This window comes from Phaenicophaeus curvirostris, chromosome 28, assembly GCF_032191515.1.
Source record: "Phaenicophaeus curvirostris isolate KB17595 chromosome 28, BPBGC_Pcur_1.0, whole genome shotgun sequence".
Classification (NCBI taxonomy): domain Eukaryota; kingdom Metazoa; phylum Chordata; class Aves; order Cuculiformes; family Cuculidae; genus Phaenicophaeus; species Phaenicophaeus curvirostris.
The window spans coordinates 3,796,105-3,814,591 of NC_091419.1; the positions used below are offsets into that span (position 1 = coordinate 3,796,105).

An 18,487-nucleotide genomic window follows, 5' to 3' on the forward strand; every position below is an offset into this window, starting at 1 on the left:
GCTCGCTCTGGTTCCTCTCGGTTCGGCTCGGCTCGGCTCGCTCTCAATTCAGCTCAGCTCACTCTGGTCCCTCTTGGTTCAGCTCAGCTCGGCTCCATTGGCTCAGTTCGGGTAGCTCGATTCGGCTCAGCTCGCTCTGGTTCCTCTTGGCTCAGCTCGGTTCAGCTCGATTCAGCTCGGCTCCCTCTGGTCCCTCTCGATTCGGCTCGGCTCAGCTCTGCTCGGCCTCAATTCAGCTCAGCTCGCTCTGGTTCAGCTCAGTTCAGCTCGGTTCAGCTTGGTTCCCTCTGGTCCCTCTCGATTCAGCTCAGCTCGGTTCAGCTCAGCTCGGCTCCATTGGCTCAGTTCAGGTAGCTCGATTCGGCCCAGCTCGCTCTGGTTGCTCTCAGCTCGGCTCGGTTCAGCTCTACTCAGCTCGGCTCGGCTCAGCTCGCTCTGGTCCCTCTCAGTTCAGCTCAGTTCAGCTCGGCTCACTCTGGTCCCTCTCAATTTGGCTCGGCTCTGCTCGGCCTCAGTTCAGCTCGGTTCAGCTCAGTTCCCTCTGGTCCCTCTCGATTCGGCTCAGCTCGGTTCCGCTCGGCTCCATTGGCTCAGTTCAGCTCGGTTCAGCTCTGCTCACTCTAGTTCCTCTTGGCTCAGTTCAGCTCGGTTTGTCTCGGCTCACTCTGGTCCCTCTTGATTTGGTTCAGCTTGGTTCAGCTCGGTTCCCTCTGGTCCCTCTCGATTCGGCTCAGCTCGGTTCCACTTGGCTCAGCTCCATTGGCTTGGTTCAGCTTCACTCTGGTTCCTCTCAGCTCGGTTCAGCTCGGTTCAGCTCGGTTCAGCTCTGCTCCCTCTGGTCCATCTCAATTTGGCTTGGCTTGGCCTCAATTTGGCTCAGCTCGCTCTGGTTCAGCTCGGCTCAGCCCTCCGAGCTGGGTCCGGGTCCTGTAGCGCAGTGAGTCCCGTCCCGTGCCGCTCCGGTTCCAGCTCCGCTGCCCCGGTTCGGTCTCGGCTCCGGGGCTGTTGTCTGTGCGGCAGGACCGGGAGCACCGGGACCCCCCGGCCCCGTGGGGATGCGCAGCGGCTCGGCCCGGGGCCGGTTCTGGTGCCAGTCCCTGTCCTGGTCCCGGTGCTGGTCCCTGTCCTGGTCCCGATGCCAGTTCTGCTGCCAGGCCCTGTCCTGGTCCCGGTGCCGGTTCTGGTGCTGGTCCTTGTCCTGGTCCTGGTCCTCCTGACCATCCCTGTTTTGGTCCCTGTCCTGATGCCAGTCCCTGTCCGGCTCCCAGTGCCGGTCCTGCTACTGGTCCTTGTCCTGGTCCTGGTCCCAGTCCTCCTGCTGGTCCCTGTCCTGGTCCTGGTCCCTGTCCTGGTGCCGGTCCTGCTGCTGGTCCTTGTCCCTGTCCTGGTGCCGGTCCTGCTGCTGGTCCTTGTCCTGGTCCCTGTCTTGGTCTGGGTGCTGGTGCTGGTCCCTGTCCTGGTCCCGATGCTGGTTCTGGTGCTGGTCCTTGTCCTCGTCTCAGTCCTGGTCCTCCTGCCGGTCCCTATAACGGTCCTGGTCCCACGTGCTGGTGCCAGTCCCTGTGCTGCTGCTGGTCCTGGTCCTGCTCCCAGTCCTCCTGACCATCTCTGTTGTGGTCCCAGTGCCAGTCCCGGTCCCTGTCCTGGTGCCAGTCCCTGTCCTGCTGATGGTCCTTGTCCTGTTCTCAGTCCCGGTCCTCCTGCCAGTCCCTGTCCTGGTCCCGGTGCCGGTTCTGGTGCCCTGGGGCTCTGCCCTGTTCCACCATGACTCCCGCTTTCTCTCCCAGGGCCTGACCCGGAGCTGGGAAGCGTCGCCAGGCCCCCCATCCTGAGCCCAGAGTGGCAACAAGGATCCTGGACCTCTCTGGTGCCAAAGATGTTCCCGCAGAACCGGCAGCCGGTGAGTCCGGAGCTCGGCCTCGTCTCTCCGGGTCACGGGAGAGCACGCATGGCTATTTGGCTCTGGAAGTTGTGCCGATGGCACGGGGCGCGCTTGCGGTGCTCCTGTAGCTCTTCCCAAAGTGATGCTGAGCTCCAGAGCTACGGGGATGCGGGGTTTGGGACAGGCTGGGAGCTGGACCTCAGTCAAGGTTCTTAATCCTCCTCTTCTGGACCCAGTGCTGGAAAAGTGAAGATCAATTGCCCTGTGATCACTGTCTCCTGTGACAGCTCCTCCTGCCACCTCCTCCGGGTGCCGCTTGCCTGTTGCCTCTTCCCCAGGTGCGAGAAACCTTGCAGTGATCCTCAAAGTGTTCTTCTCTGCCTAGGCCCATCTCCAGGCCCCCTCTGCTGCCTCAGGAGCCGCCGTCGCAGCCAGCGCCATCCCCAGCACCCCCCAGTCCCTCAAGCTGACGTACCCCGAGACCTTGGACCGTATCAAGGAGGAATTCCAGTTCCTGCAGAACCAATACCACAGGTGAGAAGCTGCTGGACTTCGCGTGACGACGTGGTGGTGGGCATTTCATGGAATCATAGGGTGGTTTGGGTGGGAAGGGATCTCAAAGCCCATCCAGTTCCACCCCTGCCATGGGCAGGGACACCTCCCACTGGATCAGGGGCTCCAAGCCCCATCCAACCTGGCCTTGGACACCTCCAGGGATGGGGCAGCCCCCACTGCTCTGGGCAACCTGGGTCAGGGCCTCCTCACCCTCATCATGAAGTATTTCTTCCTCATGTCTAATTTAAATCCTCCCCCTTCCAATTTAAAGCCCTTACCCCTCATCCCATCACTGCAGGCCCTTGGAAAAAGTCCCTCCCCAGCTTTCCTGGAGCCTCTTTCAGCATTGGAAGCTGCTCTAAGGTCTCCCTGCTGCCATGTGCCACCTTGGTAGCTTGAAATGCCACCGTTGGAGGGGGAAACTCAGCCTCCTCCTGCCTAAATCCCTGGGATGAGGTTACTGGCTTCTGGGCTGGATGTCCTGGAGTCCTGCTGGCCAGGAACATCTCCCCTTCCCCACATGGTGCTGGACACAAGGTTTGAATCGCAGCTCAAGCTTTGCAGCTCGCTCCATTTGGGAAGCAGATGCTGGAGAGGGAGTTAAAACTCCATGCAGATTGTTCCCCGGCGTCTGGATCCTTTCAATGTCCATCTCCTCTCTCTCAACCCCTTCCCACCTTCTTTCAGGTGGTTTTCTTGCCTTGTACTGGGAGGCAGGATTGGATCTGAGAGCAGGAGGTTGAAGCACGTGGTGTGCTGAGAGGGTTCCTGCTCCATCCAGCCTGGGAGATCTAGTCTGGGGGGAAGCAGGGGGTCTCCCCCTCTCTTTTCCTCCCTTCCTCTCTCTTTCTCCTCTTTATTTTTACAGCTTGAAGTTAGAATGTGAAAAGCTGGCAACAGAAAAAACAGAAATCCAGCGTCATTATGTCATGGTTAGTGAGTTCCACCTGAAAGGAGGAGGGCGGTGGGGGGTGTTTCCTCTGAACCATCAAAGGAGACGCGGCCCTGGGATGCTTTGGCTTCCCCTTGCGTTTGGGTTGTGTGGCCAGCCCTGAGATCTGCTTCCCATCGCTGTTATTGCTTGATTTTACCCCAAACTGAGCTGCAGTGTTTGAGCAGGACTTGCTGCCGCAGCTCGCGCGCGCAGGGTGATGGTGATGCCGCTCCTGGGTGGGTTTTCTCCTCTCTGAGAGCCACAGGAGGACCATGTCCACTCCGTGGGCTGCAGCCGCGTCCTGGAGAGCCCTCTGCTCCCAGACAAGGAGCTGGGGACCGTGTTCTCCTCCTGGCCTGGCCGTAACGTGGGTGTTTGTGGCCAGGCTGACCCCCCACACCAGGGCTGGAGAGGACTTTCCAGTGTGCTGATGCTGCCTTCTCTCCTTTGCAGTACTACGAGATGTCCTATGGCCTCAACATCGAGATGCACAAACAGGTGAGTCTGGGTGGGATAGAAACATTGTCCTGGCTCCCTCCACGTCCCTGCTCACCATCTGGGTCCTTTGGGGTCGTCCCTGCCCAGGGCGAGCGTGGGAGGTGACTCCTTGTTGTAGCCGAGGGAAGGCTGTGCTGATGAGGAGACACACTGTGCTCTGGGAGCTCCGTGTCACACCCTGTTCTGGCTCCTCAGCTCTTCACACGCACTGTTTGCTCGCTGGGTTCATGGAGTGTGTTCCCAGCTGGGTTCCCAAGCCCGTTGGTGCAGCGAGGAGAGCGCAGTGGTGGAGGACTTGGTCTTGCATGGCTTGAGAGGCTGCTTGGGGATGGTGGTGGAGGAGACTGGCTCCTGCAGGACGAGGGATGCTGTGGTGTCCCAGCTTGCTGCGTTTGCAACTGCCCAGTGCCAGCTGGTCCCAGGGAGCAGCTTGCTAGGAGCACCCTGAGGTGGGGAGAAGGGGGCTGTGGGCTCCTTGGGGGCTCAGGGGTGTACATTTCCCCCTCGCTGCCTCCCCATTGCTCGCTCCCACCGCATCCCCATTGCTCGCTCCAACCACATCCCCATCGCTCGCTCCCACCGCATCCCTCGCTCCCTCCCCATCCCCATCGCTCCCACCTCATCCCCATCGCTGCGTCCCCATCCCCATCGCTGCGTCCCCATCCCCATCGCTGCCTCCCCATCCTTCACTCCCGTTGTGCCACGCTCTGGGTCACCAGCTGCTCGGAGACAGAAGGTTTCTTCTCATCTATTTTTAACGAGGCTGCGGAGGAGCCTGGCGAGGCTGCAGCCACGGCCTCCTCCCTTCCCACCCCGCGTCCCGCTGCCGCCTCTGCCAACTGTTGCGTGGGAGCTGGCGTTGGGGACATCCAAGCCAGCCCAGGGCAGGCTGGTACCTGCTCCTACAGCTTTATGCCCACCAAAAGGGGGGATTCTACCTTTTCCATCATTTCCCACCCCACGCTGCCTTTCATAGAATCATAGAATAACCAGGTTGGAAGAGACCCATAGGATCATCGAGTCCAACCATTCCCATCAATCACTAACCCATGTCCCTCAGCACCTCGTCCACCCATCCCTTAAACCCCTCCAGGGAAGGTGACACAACCCCCTCCCTGGGCAGCCTCTGCCACTGCCCAATGACCCTTTCCCACTGTGCTGAGCCGGCTAGGAGGTGTGAAACCACCTTTGCGAGGGGTGATGCTGAGGGTCCGTGCAGCCCGGTGCCCCCTTCCCGGAGGGCTGCTTGCTCCTCTCATCTGGTTTGCTGCTTCTTCCCCCTCCGTGGGCCACGCAGCCTCGTGTTTTTCCGCCGGTCCCAGGTGCCGCTGGCCGCCCGCCAGCGAGCTGTCTGCACTTTTAACAAGGGCCCATAAGTCTGCTCTGACAGCCAGCGGCCTTTGTGTGAAAAGTGGGAACCGCCTGCGCGGGAGCCGCGGGTTCTTGCTGCTGCGGGGAGAGCGGGTCGCCCGTTCGCCTCCTTTTCCACCAAATCGAGCGCGGCTCGAGGGGGACGAGCTGGGGTCCCGAGCGCTCGGGACCCCAAGGATGCGCTTTTCTCATCACCGCTGGCCAAGGAAAAAGAGCCCATGGTGCGTGGTGTGCGCTCAACATCCTCGAGATGCTCCGGTGGTCCTGGTGTGGCCAAGATGCAGGATGGTTTCACCCTGGGTTTGTTTTGAGAGGTGATGGCTTGGGGGCTGGCAGTGGAGGGGGAGGTTCTGCAGGCTCAATGGGGGAGGCTCAGGGCAGGAACGAGCAGGAGACATTAATATTTTATTGTTGTTTTGGGTTTTCTTGGCGTGGAAAGGGGGCCTGTAGCTTTTTATAAAACCACCTCCCCGAATCCGCCTGGCCTTGGACGCGTTTCACCGTGAGCCAGAGGGGAGGTGGCGGTGACGGTGGCTGGGGGGGCTGCAAACAGCATGATCATTTTTCATGCTGAGAGCGTTAAAGTGCCAGTAAATTGCACATTAACGAGTGCGAGTGAATTGGAGGCAGCTCTCCCCAAGGAGCTGCTGCCCATCAGTGCATTAGGGAAGAGAATCCATCACTGCCGGCCCCAGGAGACAGCTAAATCCTTCCCAGAACTGCCGGCTGCCAAATCTCTTTGCTCCCCCCGCTTGCTTTCTTTTCTTTCTCTTTTTTTCTTCCCTGGGAAGGGGAAGCGAGGGCGGGTGCCGGGTTGTTTCTGCTCTCTGTGGGTCTGATTAAAAAAAAAAAAAAAGGGTTGGTGACTGCTTTGGAAAGCGGCACAGGGTGTCCCAGGGTCTGTGTCCCCACCAGGCAGGCACAGGGGATGTAGGTCCTGGTGGGGACATCCAGGGTCAGCTCCACCCTGGCTGTCGGGACCCTTTAGCATCTGGTCTCCTCTGGGGCTGACAAGAAGGGTTGAGGTTCAACCTCCTTCTCTCATCCGATGCTGGCTCTGTTAGGCTTTCATTCTCCCCAGTGGTGTGGGCAGGGAGCTCCTTGGAGCTTACTGGGAGCCTCCAATTCCAGAGCATCCTCTGCCTGCCCAGGAGTGGAGGGGGACTGGGTTTTTGAAGAGGTCCTGATCTTAACCCACCTCTCCTGCGCTGTGGTGGGGGAGAAGTCTGGCTGGAAAGGTGCCTGGAGGAGAAGGACCTGGGGGGGTTGGTTGACAGTGACTGAACAGGAGCCAGCAGTGGCCCAGGTGGCCAAGAAGGCCAATGGCATCTTGGCTTGGATCAGACACGGCGCGGCCAGCAGGGCCAGGGAGGTTCTTCTCCCTCTGGACTCGGCACTGGGGAGACCGCTCCTCAAATCCTGGGGTCAGTTCTGGGCCCCTCACCACAAGAAGGATGTTGAGGCTCTGGAGCGAGTCCAGAGAAGAGCAACGAAGCTGGTGAGGGGGCTGGAGAAGAAGAGGAGCAGCTGAGAGAGCTGGGGGTGTTTAGCCTGGAGAAGAGGAGGCTGAGGGGAGGCCTCATTGCTCTCTCCAACTCCCTGAGAGGAGATTGTGGAGAGGAGGGAGCTGGGCTCTTCTCCCAGGTGACAGGACGAGAGGGAATGGCCTCAAGCTCCACCAGGGGAGATTCAGGCTGAATATCATAACAAAATTTCTCATGGAAAGGGTCATTGGGCAGTGTCAGAGGCTGCCCAGGGAGGGGGTTGAGTCCCCTTCCCTGGAGGGGTTTAAGGGATGGGTGGATGAGGTGCTGAGGGACATGGTTTAGTGTTTGATAGGAATGGTTGGACTCGATGATCTGGTGGGTCTTTTCCAACCTGGTGATTCTATGATCCCCAGCACTATGTGGACACCTCTGCTCTTGCCTCCAGCCGTGTCTGCTCTCCCTCTGCCATCCACCGGTGCTTGGGGCAGGGGGCTGACGTTGCTTCCGCAGAGGGTTCTCCCCAGGGATGAGGCTGTGTGGCCAGGGATGGCTCCGTGGGCTCTCCCATAGCCCCAGATGTGCAGCGTGGGGTAGCCCTGGCTGCGGGGTGCAGCAGAGCACGCTGCCACTGTGCTCCCACCCCGTGCTGCTCCCGTGCTCGGTGCTCCTGATTGCCTGTGGCACTCAAGTGTTGCAGAAAAACAGCAGCTGGAAGGAGAGCACCTCTCCAGGGCTTCCTGCAGGCTGGGAGAGCTGCAATTAGCTGTCATGGGGCTGGCAGGAGCCTGCTGGGGCCACAACCCATGGGGCTGGGGGCTTGCTTGGGGATGTTCTTCAGTAGCAGGGACCATGGGGCTCCCTGTCCCTGTCCCAGAGGAGGTGGGATCCACCCTGGGGTTCTCGGGGTGGGGATGGAGGATGCTGGGCTCATGGTTTTGGATGGAGTGGTGTTAGGAAGGAGAGATTTCCTGGTCCTCGTTGGGGTGCTTTTTCTCCTTGGTGCAGAGCAGCAGCTCTGGGGGCCAAGAGCCAGCGCCCTGTGGCTGCCTGGGTGGTGATGGGGAGGGCTCTGCCCCTTGGAGCTCTGTCCCTCACCCTGACGGGCGCTGCTTTTCTTCCACTGCCAGACGGAGATTGCCAAGAGGCTCAACGTGATCTGCGCCCAGCTCATCCCGTTCCTGTCTCAGGAGGTGGGTGAGCCCTCAGGACCTGACTGGGTGTGCAGAGCTCCCTCAGGGCACTGGGAGCATCCCTGAGCTGGGACAGACTGGGTGTGCAGAGCTCCCTCAGGGCACTGGGAGCATCCCTGCTTGGTAGAGCTCCTTTGGGGCATGGGGAGCATCCCTGTTCCGGGACCGAGTGGGTGTGCCGAGCTCCCTTGGGGCACTGGGATCATCCTTGCTTGGGGACAAACTAGGTGTGCAGAGCTCCTTTGAGGCACAGGGAGCATCCTGGGTGTGTTGAGCTCCCTTGGGGCTTGGCAGAGCTCCTTCGGGTCACAGGGAGCATCCCTGTTCGGGGATCAAGCGGGTGTGCAGAGCACCCTTGAGGCACAGGGAGCATCCTGGAGTGGGGACCGACTGGGTGTGCAGAGCTCCCTCGGGCACTGGGAGCATCCCTGCTTGGCAGAGCTCCCTCAGGGCACTGGGAGCATCCCTGTTCCGGGACCTACTGGGTGTGCAGAGCTCCCTTGGGCACTGGGAGCATCCCTGTTCGGGGACTCAGGCTCTGTGCTTTGGGCTGGGGTGCTGGTTTTGCCCCGTGCCCTGAAGAAACGAGGCTGTCTCAGCCCCATCAGCCACAGGAGTCAGCGGTGGCATCACCCATGTGCCCCTCTCTGCCCTCAGCATCAGCAGCAGGTTGTCCAGGCCGTGGAGCGAGCGAAGCAGGTGACTATGACCGACCTGAACGCGGCGATCGGGGTACGTCAACCCTCTGCCCACCCCTTCCCAACACCCCCCGGCTGAGGGTGCTGGGGTCCCCCAGACGATGGCACCTCCCAAGGGGGAAGAGGGGAGCAAACCGGGCTGCTTCGGGGGGCTACCAGCAGTCCTTGGGGGGTCAAAACAGGGTGTGGGGTTGACGGCTGCTTCATGTGACTGTCCTGGTGCCCTGTGGTCACCACCATCTCCACACCTTGGCTATTCCCTCGAGACTGCAGTGGTACAGAGGTGTGGGTTATGGATAGGGTCCCCCATCTGTAAGGATTGTGGGTTGGGTCCTCCCCAATCCATACGGATTATGAGTAGGGTCCCCCAATCCGTATGGATTAGGAGTAGGGTCCCCCAACCCATATGGATTATGAGTAGGGTCCCCCAATCCATATGGATTATGGGTAGGGTCCCCCAATCCATACAGATTATGAGTAGAGACCCCCAATCCCTAGGGATTATGAGTAGGGTCCCCCAATCCCTAGAGATTATGAGTAGGGCCCCCCAATCCATACAGATTATGAGTAGGGTCCCCCAGTCCATACAGATTATGAGTAGGGTCCCCTAATCCATACAGATTATAAGTAGGGTCCCCCAATCCATATGGATTATGAGTAGGGCCCCCCAATCCGTATGGATTATGGGTGGGGCCCCCCAATCCATATGGATTATTATTAGGGCCCCCCAGTCCATACGGATTATGAGTAGGGTCCCCCAATCCATATGGATTATGAGTAGGGTCCCCTAATCCATACAGATTATAAGTAGGGGCCCCCAATCCCTAGGGATTATGAGTAGGGCCCCCCAATCCCTAGGGATTATTAGTAGGGGCCCCCAGTCCATACGGATTATGAGTAGGGTCCCCCAGTCCATACAGATTATGAGTAGGGCCCCCCAGTCCATACGGATTAAGAGTAGGGTCCCCCAATCCATATGGATTATGAGTAGGGTCCCTCGTGTGCACCAGCAGCTCCTCTATCAAGGTGGGAGCTGGTGGTGGGAGGCAGATTGTGGTCCTCACAGCTCGGCTGGGGCACCTGGGAGCATCACCACCCAGCTGCCCTCCCCAGGTGCCCCAGGAGCAGCCTCTTCCCCTCGGTGCCCAGCGGCTGTCCTGACGGGGCCCTTCGACTCTGCTCTCTCCTCCTGCTCCCCTCCAGCACCAGCTGCAGACCCAGCACCTCTCGCACCACGCGCCCCCCATCCCGCTCACCCCTCACCCCTCGGGGATGCAGCCAACGGGCCTCGCGGGCATCGGCAGCGCCTCGGGGCTGCTGGCGCTCTCGGGGGCACTGGGGGCACAAGCCCAGCTCCTCGCCAAAGACGAACGAGGAACCCACGACACCGAACCCAGGGGTGAGCGCGGCGGCACGGGAACCGGGGTGGCGATGGAGGGAGGTTGGATTTGGTGGATCTCCCCTGGGAACGGGCGATGCTGGGTCCCGGGGCTGCCTCTGCGCCCTGTGTCCTTCCCACCTGGTCACTTTTCTGGGGTGATGGGTGGTTTCTCCATGCCCCGGGGCTCCTGGCACAGCTGGGGTCTGGCAGGCTTCCAAGGGTCTGGCTGGGAGATCTCCTGGGATGGGGGTGGGATGGGTTAGAGGGTCATTGGTGGGGAGCCCAGGACAGCCCTGCTGCCGTCGTGCTGTCCCAGCCCTGCCACGAGCACCCTGGCACCTGCGGGATGGAGGAGTGGGGGGTTTTGGTGATGGCTCAACATCTCCTTCCTTCCCTTCTCCTGCTGCATCTCCGCGTTGCCTCGGTGACAGAGCGAGACCCTGGCCCCGTGAGTGCCTTTTCCTTCTCTTGCACCGTTTTCCTCCGGCTGTGCAGGCTCTGATCGTGGTTCTGGGAGCGGGTGGCTGCACTGGGGACTCATCCTGCTCTCTGGCTGGGTCCCCGGTGCCAGCACAGCCCTGTGGGTGGGCGCTTTCCCCCATGGGGTCCCCACTATCTCTCCTGCAGCAGCGTCTCCCTCCTTGCTCCTTTAGCAGGACCTGCAGCCCAGATTGGTGGCACCGGAGCTGCACTGGGTCTGTCTGGGGTGTTTGCAGCCCCTAAAGTTGTGTCTTCTCACCCCAGAGCTCCCTGGTGCTGCCCAACGGGGAGAGGGCACGAGCCATCTCCGAGTACCTGAGCAGCAGCAAGAAGAGGAAGGTGGAGGAGAAGGACTTCGTTACGGATTATGTGAGTCCAGGGAGGGGGTTTGGGGGGGCTTGGGGCATCCCTGTGTCTTCTCGCACGGTGATAAGTGGAGCTACCCCCAAGTCTGGTGCTTCCCAGATGGGAGCGAGGGCAGCTTCAGGCCCTTTGGCTCCAACCAACCTCTGCGTTTCAGGGCAGCGACGCAGACAAAAGCGAAGACAACTTGGTGGTGGATGAGGTCAGTGGGACAGCGGCTGGGAGGGGCGTGAGGTTGAGGTGCACTGCCCATTGCTCTGCACCTCCCCAAGGGACAGGGGACAGGATGAGAGGGAATGGCCTCAAGCTCCACCAGGGGAGAGGTTCAGGCTGAACATTAGGAAGAAATATTTCATGGAAAGGGTCACTGGGCACTGGCAGAGGCTGCCCAGGGAGGGGGTTGAGTCACCTTCCCTGGAGGGGTTTAAGGGATGGGTGGACGAGGTGCTGAGGGACATGGTTTAGTGATTGATGGGAATGGTTGGACTCGATGATCCGGTGGGTCTTTTCCACCCTGGTGATTCTATGATTCTAAGTGGGCAGCATGGGGAGGTGGGACCCCTGATTTGTGCTCACCAGCCCTCACTGGTAGCACCAATGAGCCCACGGATCCAGGCTCGCTTGAGCCACCAGCTCACCATGGCCTGGCATTAAATTGGAGGAGGGAAGATTTAAGCTAGATGTTAGGAAGAAATTCTTCATGATGAGGGTGGGGAGGCCCTGGCCCAGGTGGCCCAGAGCAGTGCTGGCTGCCCCATCCCTGGAGGTGCTCAAGGCCAGGTTGAATGGGACTTGGAGCCCCTGATCCAGTGGGAGGTGTTCCTGGCAGGTGGTGGGACTTCATAGGCTTTAAGATCCCTTCCAACCTGAACTATTCTATGATTCTCCTGCCTGCTCTGCTCCCTGCTGATTTCCCTCCCTCCCCAGGACCCGTCTTCCCCGCACAGCGTCCACTCCTACTCGTCCCGGGAGAACGGAGTGGAGAAGGTTCCGCTGGGGAGGAAGGAGGCTGTACCGCTCAGCCCGACCTCTATGGCCTCCTCGAGCAGCACATCTCCGTCTCGGAGCAAGGATGCGCCCACGGTACGTGGTTGCAGGGCGCTTTGCTTGGGGGTCGTGCTCGCATCCCCGCTGCTCAGGCTTGGCTGGAAGAGCTGACAGTGATGAGTCCACCTGCCTTCAACCCCATGGAGCAAAGGCGATGCTGGGGGGTGGCCGGGAGGGCTCCTGCTCCATTAGATCCCCTTTCACATCTCCTTCTCCCAGATGACAAAGGATAGGATGAAAGGAAATGGCTTCGAGTTGCACCAAGGGAGGTTTGGATTGGGAATTACGGAAAATGTCTTTCCTGAGAGAGTGGTGAAGCCCTGGCAGAGCCCTGGTGGAGTCTCCATCCCTGGAGCGGTTCAAAAACTGTGTAGACGTGACACTTTGTTCTAGTAGGGGTGTTGGTGTTGGGCTGATGGTTGGACTGGATGAGCTTAGAGGTCTTTTCCAACCTTAATGATTCCGTGATTCTATGTCCCATCCCGCAGACCTTGCAGTGCCGCCTGGGCTGCCCTCAGGGCTGTCAGAATCATAAAATCATAGAATCACCAGGTTGGAAAAGACCCATCGGATCATCCAGTCCAACCGTTCCTCTCAAATACTAAACCAGCTCTCCCCCCCTCTTCTTGGCAGGTGGAGAAGGCAGGGACGCCCAGCCTCAAGTCCAGCACCCCTACATCCCAGGGCGACGCTGCAGCCCCGGGTTCCAGTGGTGCCCAGCAGTTCCGCCCCGCAGCCGCCTCCAAAGCCCCCGTGGATCCCCTGGGTGAGCCTGGCCCTGCCGGGGCCCCGCGTGGGCAGCTCCGAGCGCTGGTCCTGGACCCGGGGCCCCATCCCTTTGTGTCATCCCTTAGCAAGTTTGCGGATGGCACTAAGCTGGGTGGAAGCGTGGATCTGCTGGAGGGTCGGGAGGCTCCAAAGGGATCTGAACAGGCTGGACCGCTGGGCTGAGACCAATGGGATGAGGTTTAACGAGGCCAAATGCCGGGTCCTGCACTTGGGGCACAACAACCCTGAGCAGCTACAGACTAGGAGAAGTCTGGCTGGAAACTGCCTGGAGTAGAGGGACCTGGGGGTGTTGGTTGACAGCGACTGAACATGAGCCAGCAGTGGCCCAGGTGGCCAAGAAGGCCAATGGCATCTTGGCTTGGATCAGACACGGCGTGGCCAGCAGGGCCAGGGAGGTTCTTCTCCCTCTGGACTCGGCCCTGGGGAGACCGCTCCTCGAATCCTGGGGTCAGTTCTGGGCCCCTCCCCACAAGAAGGATGTTGAGGCTCTGGAGCGAGTCCAGAGAAGAGCAACGAAGCTGGTGAGGGGGCTGGAGAAGAAGAGGAGCAGCTGAGAGAGCTGGGGGTGTTTAGCCTGGAGAAGAGGAGGCTGAGGGGAGACCTCATTGCTCTCTCCAACTTCCTGAAAGGAGGTTGTGCAGAGGAGGGAGCTGGGCTCTTCTCCCAAGGGACAGGGGACAGGACGAGAGGGAATGGCCTCAAGCTCCACCAGGGGAGGGTCAGGCTGAATATCATAACAAAATTTCTCATGGAAAGGGTCATTGGTCCCTGGCAGAGGCTGCCCAGGGAGGGGTTTGAGTCACCTTCCCTGGAGGTGTTTAAGGGACGGGTGGATGAGGTGCTGAGGGACATGGGTTAGTGATTGATGGGAATGGTTGGACTCGATGATCTGGTGGGTCTTTTCCAACCTGGTGATTCTATGATTCTATACCACCTATCCTCTTGCAGCCCTGAGCCTGAGGAACCCTCTGGGAGTGCAGAGCCCCTACTCGGCCGCCTTTGGCATGGCCCACCCCGCCGTTAACGGGGACATACCCGGCACCGGTGCCTACGCCAGCCTCCACCTCATGTCCCCGCAGCTCAACGGGGCTGCGGCCGCCGTGGGAGCCGGCAGCTACGGACGCTCCCCGCTGGTGCGTGAGCCTCTCCCCTCCTCGGGTTTTGTGGAGCGCGGTGTGTGAGCCACTCTCACCCACTGTCCCTTCCAGGTGGGCTACGACCCGCATCCCCACATGCGTGTCCCGGGGCTGGCGACCGGCATGCAAGTGGGAGCTTCAGGGAAGCCGTAAGTGGGGTTGGGTTGGGACAGGGAACGCGGGGAGCAAGGGATTCAGTGGGATGAGGGGCTCAGCCTGGGCTGGGAACCATCCCGAGCTTCACCAAGCATCGCTCTGCTCACGGCTCCGACCCCAAACCACGCTGTGTCCGCCACAGCACTGGCTGCTCTCCATGTAGGATGGTTCTCATTGCTTTGTCCCCTTGCAGCGCCTACTCCTTCCACGTCAGCGCCGACGGGCAGATGCAGCCGGTGCCTTTCCCACCCGACGCCCTCATCGGCTCCGGCATCCCCCGCCACGCACGGCAGCTCCACAGCCTGAGCCACGGCGAGGTGGTCTGCGCCGTCACCATCAGCAACTCCACCAGACACGTCTACACGGGGGGCAAGGGCTGCGTGAAGGTGTGGGACGTGGGGCAGCCGGGAACCAAGACGGCGGTGGCTCAGCTGGACTGTTTGGTAAGAAGAGCGAGCTGCCGCTCCAGGGAGGTTCTTCTCCCTCTGGACTCGGCACTGGTGAGACCGCTCCTCGAATCCTGGGTTCATTCTGGGCCCCTCACTCCAAGAAGGACGTTGAGAGGCTGGAGAACATCTGGAGAGGGGAACGGAGCTGGGGAAGGGGCTGGAAAACAGGGATTTGGGGAGCCGCTGAGGGACCTGGGGATGTTGAGGCTGGAGAAGAGGAGGCTGAGGGGAGACCTCCTTGCTCTCTGCAGCTCCTGGAAAGGAGGTTGGAGCCAGGCGAGTGCTGGGCTCTTCTCCCAAGTAAGAAGTGACAGGAGGAGATGGAATGGCCTCAAGTTGCAGCAGGGCAGGTTTCGATTGGATATTGTGGAAAAATTACTTGATATAAAGGGTTCTCAGGCACTGGCAGAGGGAGCTCAGGGCAGCGTTGGGGACCCCGTCCCTAGAGGTGGAAGGGTTAATGGGGTCCTCCCTCGTTGCCCCCCAGAACCGCGACAACTACATCCGCTCCTGCAAGCTGCTCCCCGACGGCCGGAGCCTGATCGTGGGAGGGGAGGCCAGCACCCTCTCCATCTGGGACCTGGCAGCCCCCACGCCCCGCATCAAAGCCGAGCTCACCTCCTCTGCCCCCGCCTGCTACGCCCTGGCCATCAGCCCCGACGCCAAAGTCTGCTTCTCCTGCTGCAGCGACGGCAACATCGTCGTGTGGGACCTGCAGAACCAGACGCTGGTCAGGTAAGACCGGGCTCATGGGAGCTTAGTTAGGTTTTCTGGAAGCTCCTCAAGCCCGGGAACGCTCTTTTCCCTCAAGAGCATCCTTGAGGTGCTAAGGGACATGGTTTAGTGTTTGATAGGGATGGTTGGACTCGATGATCCGGTGGGTCTCTTCCAACGTGGTTATTTTATGATTCACCCCTCCATACGCTGTTACCCTGGCCATGGGGCAGTCCCTGTTCTTGCAGCAGGGATCTCCCACTCCTTGCTGCCCTGATGGCCATGCCCTCTCCCTCTCCGTCCCCCTCTTTCCCAGGCAGTTTCAGGGCCACACGGATGGCGCCAGCTGCATCGATATCTCCAACGACGGCACCAAGTTATGGACGGGGGGGCTGGACAACACGGTTCGGTGCTGGGACCTGCGGGAAGGGCGGCAGCTGCAGCAGCACGACTTCAGCTCCCAGGTAGGGACCCAGCCGGCAGCCCCGTGGAGCCGAGCGGGACCCGCCGTGCCTCATCGTGTCTCTCCCCCCCAGATCTTCTCCCTGGGGTACTGCCCGACGGGAGAGTGGCTGGCGGTGGGCATGGAGAGCAGCAACGTGGAGATCCTGCACGTCACCAAACCGGACAAGTACCAGCTGCACCTCCACGAGAGCTGCGTCCTCTCCCTCAAATTCGCCTCCTGCGGTAGGCACGCCTGGCCCAGCCCCGGGGCTCGGCGCCCTCTGCGATGCCTTCTCCTCTCTGGCCACGTAGCCCAGGGCTCGTTGTGCTGGGAGCGAGCACTGCAGCCAGCCTGGTCCTGTGGGTGCCAGTGGTGTCCGTGGAGAAGGGGTGTCCATCCCTCCTGGGGCAACACCCAGGGCTGCGCTCTCAGCTCTCTTGTCCCAGGACTCCCCTTTTCTCTTCTTTTAACCAGCCCCCTGTGCTTCTTGTCCCCACCTCGATTAACACAACCTTGGTAGGATTTAGTGCAAGAATGGAGCTGGGGGGGCTGGTTTGGTGGCCTCAAGCTCCTATTGTCCCTTCTGTCCCTCCCCCAGGCAAGTGGTTTGTGAGTACGGGGAAGGACAACCTGCTCAACGCTTGGCGAACGCCCTACGGAGCCAGCATCTTCCAGGTACGGGGAGGCATCTGCAGCCAGCAGAGCTGGGGCAGGGGGAAAGTTCCTGAGTAAGGTTGCCAGGAGCCAGGGGTGACCAGTAAATCATAAAATCAGGGAATGGTTTGGGTTGGAGAGGACCTCAAATGTCATCCTGTCCCACCCCTGCCATGGGCAGGGACACCTCCCACTGGATCAGGGGCTCCAAGCCCCATCCAACCTGGCCTTGAACCCCTCCAGGGATGGGGCAGCCACCACTGCTCTGGGCAACCTGGGCCAGGACCTCACCAACCTCACAGCAGAACATTTCTCCCTAAGATCTCGTCTCAATCTCCCCTCTTTTAGCTGAAAACTTTTCATCCTTATCCCATCCTTCCACTCCCTGACCAAGAGCCCCTCCCCAGATTTCCTGGAGCCCTTTTCAGTACTGGAAGCTGCTCTAAGGTCTCCCTGGAGCCTTCTCTTCTCCAGGCTGAACAACCCCAACTCTCTCAGCCTGGCCTCATCGGGGAGGTACAAATGTACCTTGGCTATAATGAGCCTCATCAACAAACTCATCCCTGGGAACATCTCTGGACCCTAAGATCCAAGGGGTGGGAGCGGGACATTGCTCTTCACACCCTTACTCTCCTGCCCTCCTCTCTCCAGTCCAAGGAGACCTCCTCCGTCCTCAGCTGCGACGTCTCCACCGACGACCAGTTCATCGTGACTGGCTCAGGGGACAAGAAAGCCACGGTCTACGAGGTCATTTACTGAGAACGAGAGAGGCACTAGCTGCGGGAGAGCCCGTGCCACGCGGACAGATGGACAACCCCGTGGACGGACGGGGGGACTCTGCCTGCCGTGACTTCCCAAAGAACCGGGACCAGGGCGGCCGAGCCGGAGGCGAGCGGCGAGGGGTGGAGGTGGCCGTGGGTCGGTGGCCGCGCATCTCGCTGGGCTGGGAGGTGGCGGCTGCTGCTCGCAGTGAATTTCTTGGGGATTTTCTCCTTGTTTTTGTTCTTTTATTTGACGGTTTATTTCAAAATCCGGACTGGGGCAGCTGGGAGGGTTGGGGTTTTTTTTTTGTTTGTTTTAGGTTTTTTATTATTATTATTATTATTGATGAGTTTTGTTTTTAACTCTTTGCTGTGAGGGTTTTTTTTTGTTAAGGCTCTGGGGCAGATGGGACTTATCCTCATCTCCCTCTGCCCCTCCTGGGCTGTATTTAATAATAAAAACCAACAAAAAGCACAGCTCTGGATGCAGCCTCCGTGCTCCCTGGATGAAAATGGGAGAGCTGAGATGCTTTGACCATTGCTCCTTTTTTCCCTTTCCTGCCATCAGGGCAGGTTTGGTGCCACCAGGACTCCCCGCACTCGCTCCGCTCATCCCTGCGTGGGTCTTATCCACGGTAGAAGAGCAACTGGAGCGGGGATGGTGGCGAGGGGGAAAGACCCAGCGCGGCGCTGGAGCAGCCTCTGGTCTCTGCAGGGTGTTGGAGGAGCAGCTGGCGCTGGAGGAAGCGGTTTGCGAAGGAAATGAGATGGGAGCAGGCGGCTTATTGCTCGGGCTCCCCGCCAGCGCTGCCATGGGGTGAAGCAAGGGAGCCTTGGAGTGCAATCCGACGGCAGCAGCGTGTTCCTTACCCCGAGCCCAGCGCGTGGAAACCAGCCTGGAGTTGAGGCTGGGGCTGCTGGAGGGATGGAGCTGGCAGGCTGGAAGCCAAGGTTGGAGCCTCTCCAAAGCCTGTTGGCCAAGGGAAGGTGGGGAGGGTCTCCTGGACCTCCCCTTGCCCAGCACAACCCAGCTGCTGCCCTTGTCCTTCCCTAGGAATGAGCCCAGCCTGGTTCCTGGAGAAGCCACAGCCGAGGCTAAACCTCACTCTGTACCCACAAGGGGATGTGGGATGGGAACAGCTCCCACTTCTGCCTCCTCCTGTGGTACAGCCCTGCACCTAAGGGTGTCCTGGTGGGAGAGCGCTGAGGCCCCGGCTCCCTGGGCACAGCTGAAGGCATCATTTCATACCTACCCTGTCCCCAAAGGTGTTCAAGGCCAGGTTGGATGGGACTTGGAGCAACCCGATCCAGTGGGAGGTGTCCAAGCCCATAGCAGGGGTGAAACTGGGTCATCTTTAAGGTCCCTTCCAACCCAATTCTGCTATTTCATCAGATCTGGGGCTGGCAGTCAGCTCCCCAGGGATGGGTTTCCATGAGACCTGCAGCCCTCATCCCACCACCAGCCCAGCCCTTCTTTTGTTGCTTTTTATTAGTAAG

At 60.0% G+C, this 18,487-nt stretch overlaps 1 protein-coding gene across 2 annotated transcripts; it reads left to right on the top strand.

Moving 5' to 3' along the window:
• The first annotated feature begins 1,828 nt into the window (after positions 1 to 1,828).
• On the top strand, positions 1,829 to 17,411 carry LOC138731817 (transducin-like enhancer protein 1). Of its 2 annotated transcripts, none has more exons than XM_069878020.1 (20): positions 1,829 to 1,900; positions 2,268 to 2,416; positions 3,306 to 3,369; positions 3,825 to 3,869; positions 7,855 to 7,917; positions 8,575 to 8,616; positions 9,819 to 10,014; positions 10,428 to 10,444; positions 10,741 to 10,845; positions 10,997 to 11,041; positions 11,767 to 11,922; positions 12,520 to 12,652; positions 13,624 to 13,808; positions 13,884 to 13,960; positions 14,161 to 14,410; positions 14,904 to 15,151; positions 15,447 to 15,594; positions 15,667 to 15,817; positions 16,174 to 16,250; positions 16,881 to 17,411. In XM_069878020.1, the coding sequence occupies exons 1-20, from the start codon at positions 1,877 to 1,879 to the stop codon at positions 16,986 to 16,988; spliced, it is 2,283 nt and encodes a 760-aa protein (XP_069734121.1). In that variant the 5' UTR covers positions 1,829 to 1,876; the 3' UTR covers positions 16,989 to 17,411. The 2 variants fall into 2 exon arrangements, with proteins under 2 accessions (XP_069734121.1, XP_069734120.1); XM_069878019.1 differs by having other exon boundaries at positions 8,575 to 8,649; positions 16,881 to 17,409.
• The last annotated feature ends 1,076 nt before the right edge of the window (positions 17,412 to 18,487 follow it).

What these genes read in the sequence shown, in the direction of transcription:
- LOC138731817 (XM_069878019.1), top strand. Translation starts at nt 1,877, where the DNA reads ATGTTCCCGCAGAACCGGCAGCCG. An exon ending in TCCAGCGTCATTATGTCATG is followed by an intron (nt 3,370 to 3,824) that starts GTTAGTGAGTTC and finishes TCTCCTTTGCAG; the next exon opens with TACTACGAGATGTCCTATGG. An exon ending in CCTCAAATTCGCCTCCTGCG is followed by an intron (nt 15,818 to 16,173) that starts GTAGGCACGCCT and finishes TCCCTCCCCCAG; the next exon opens with GCAAGTGGTTTGTGAGTACG.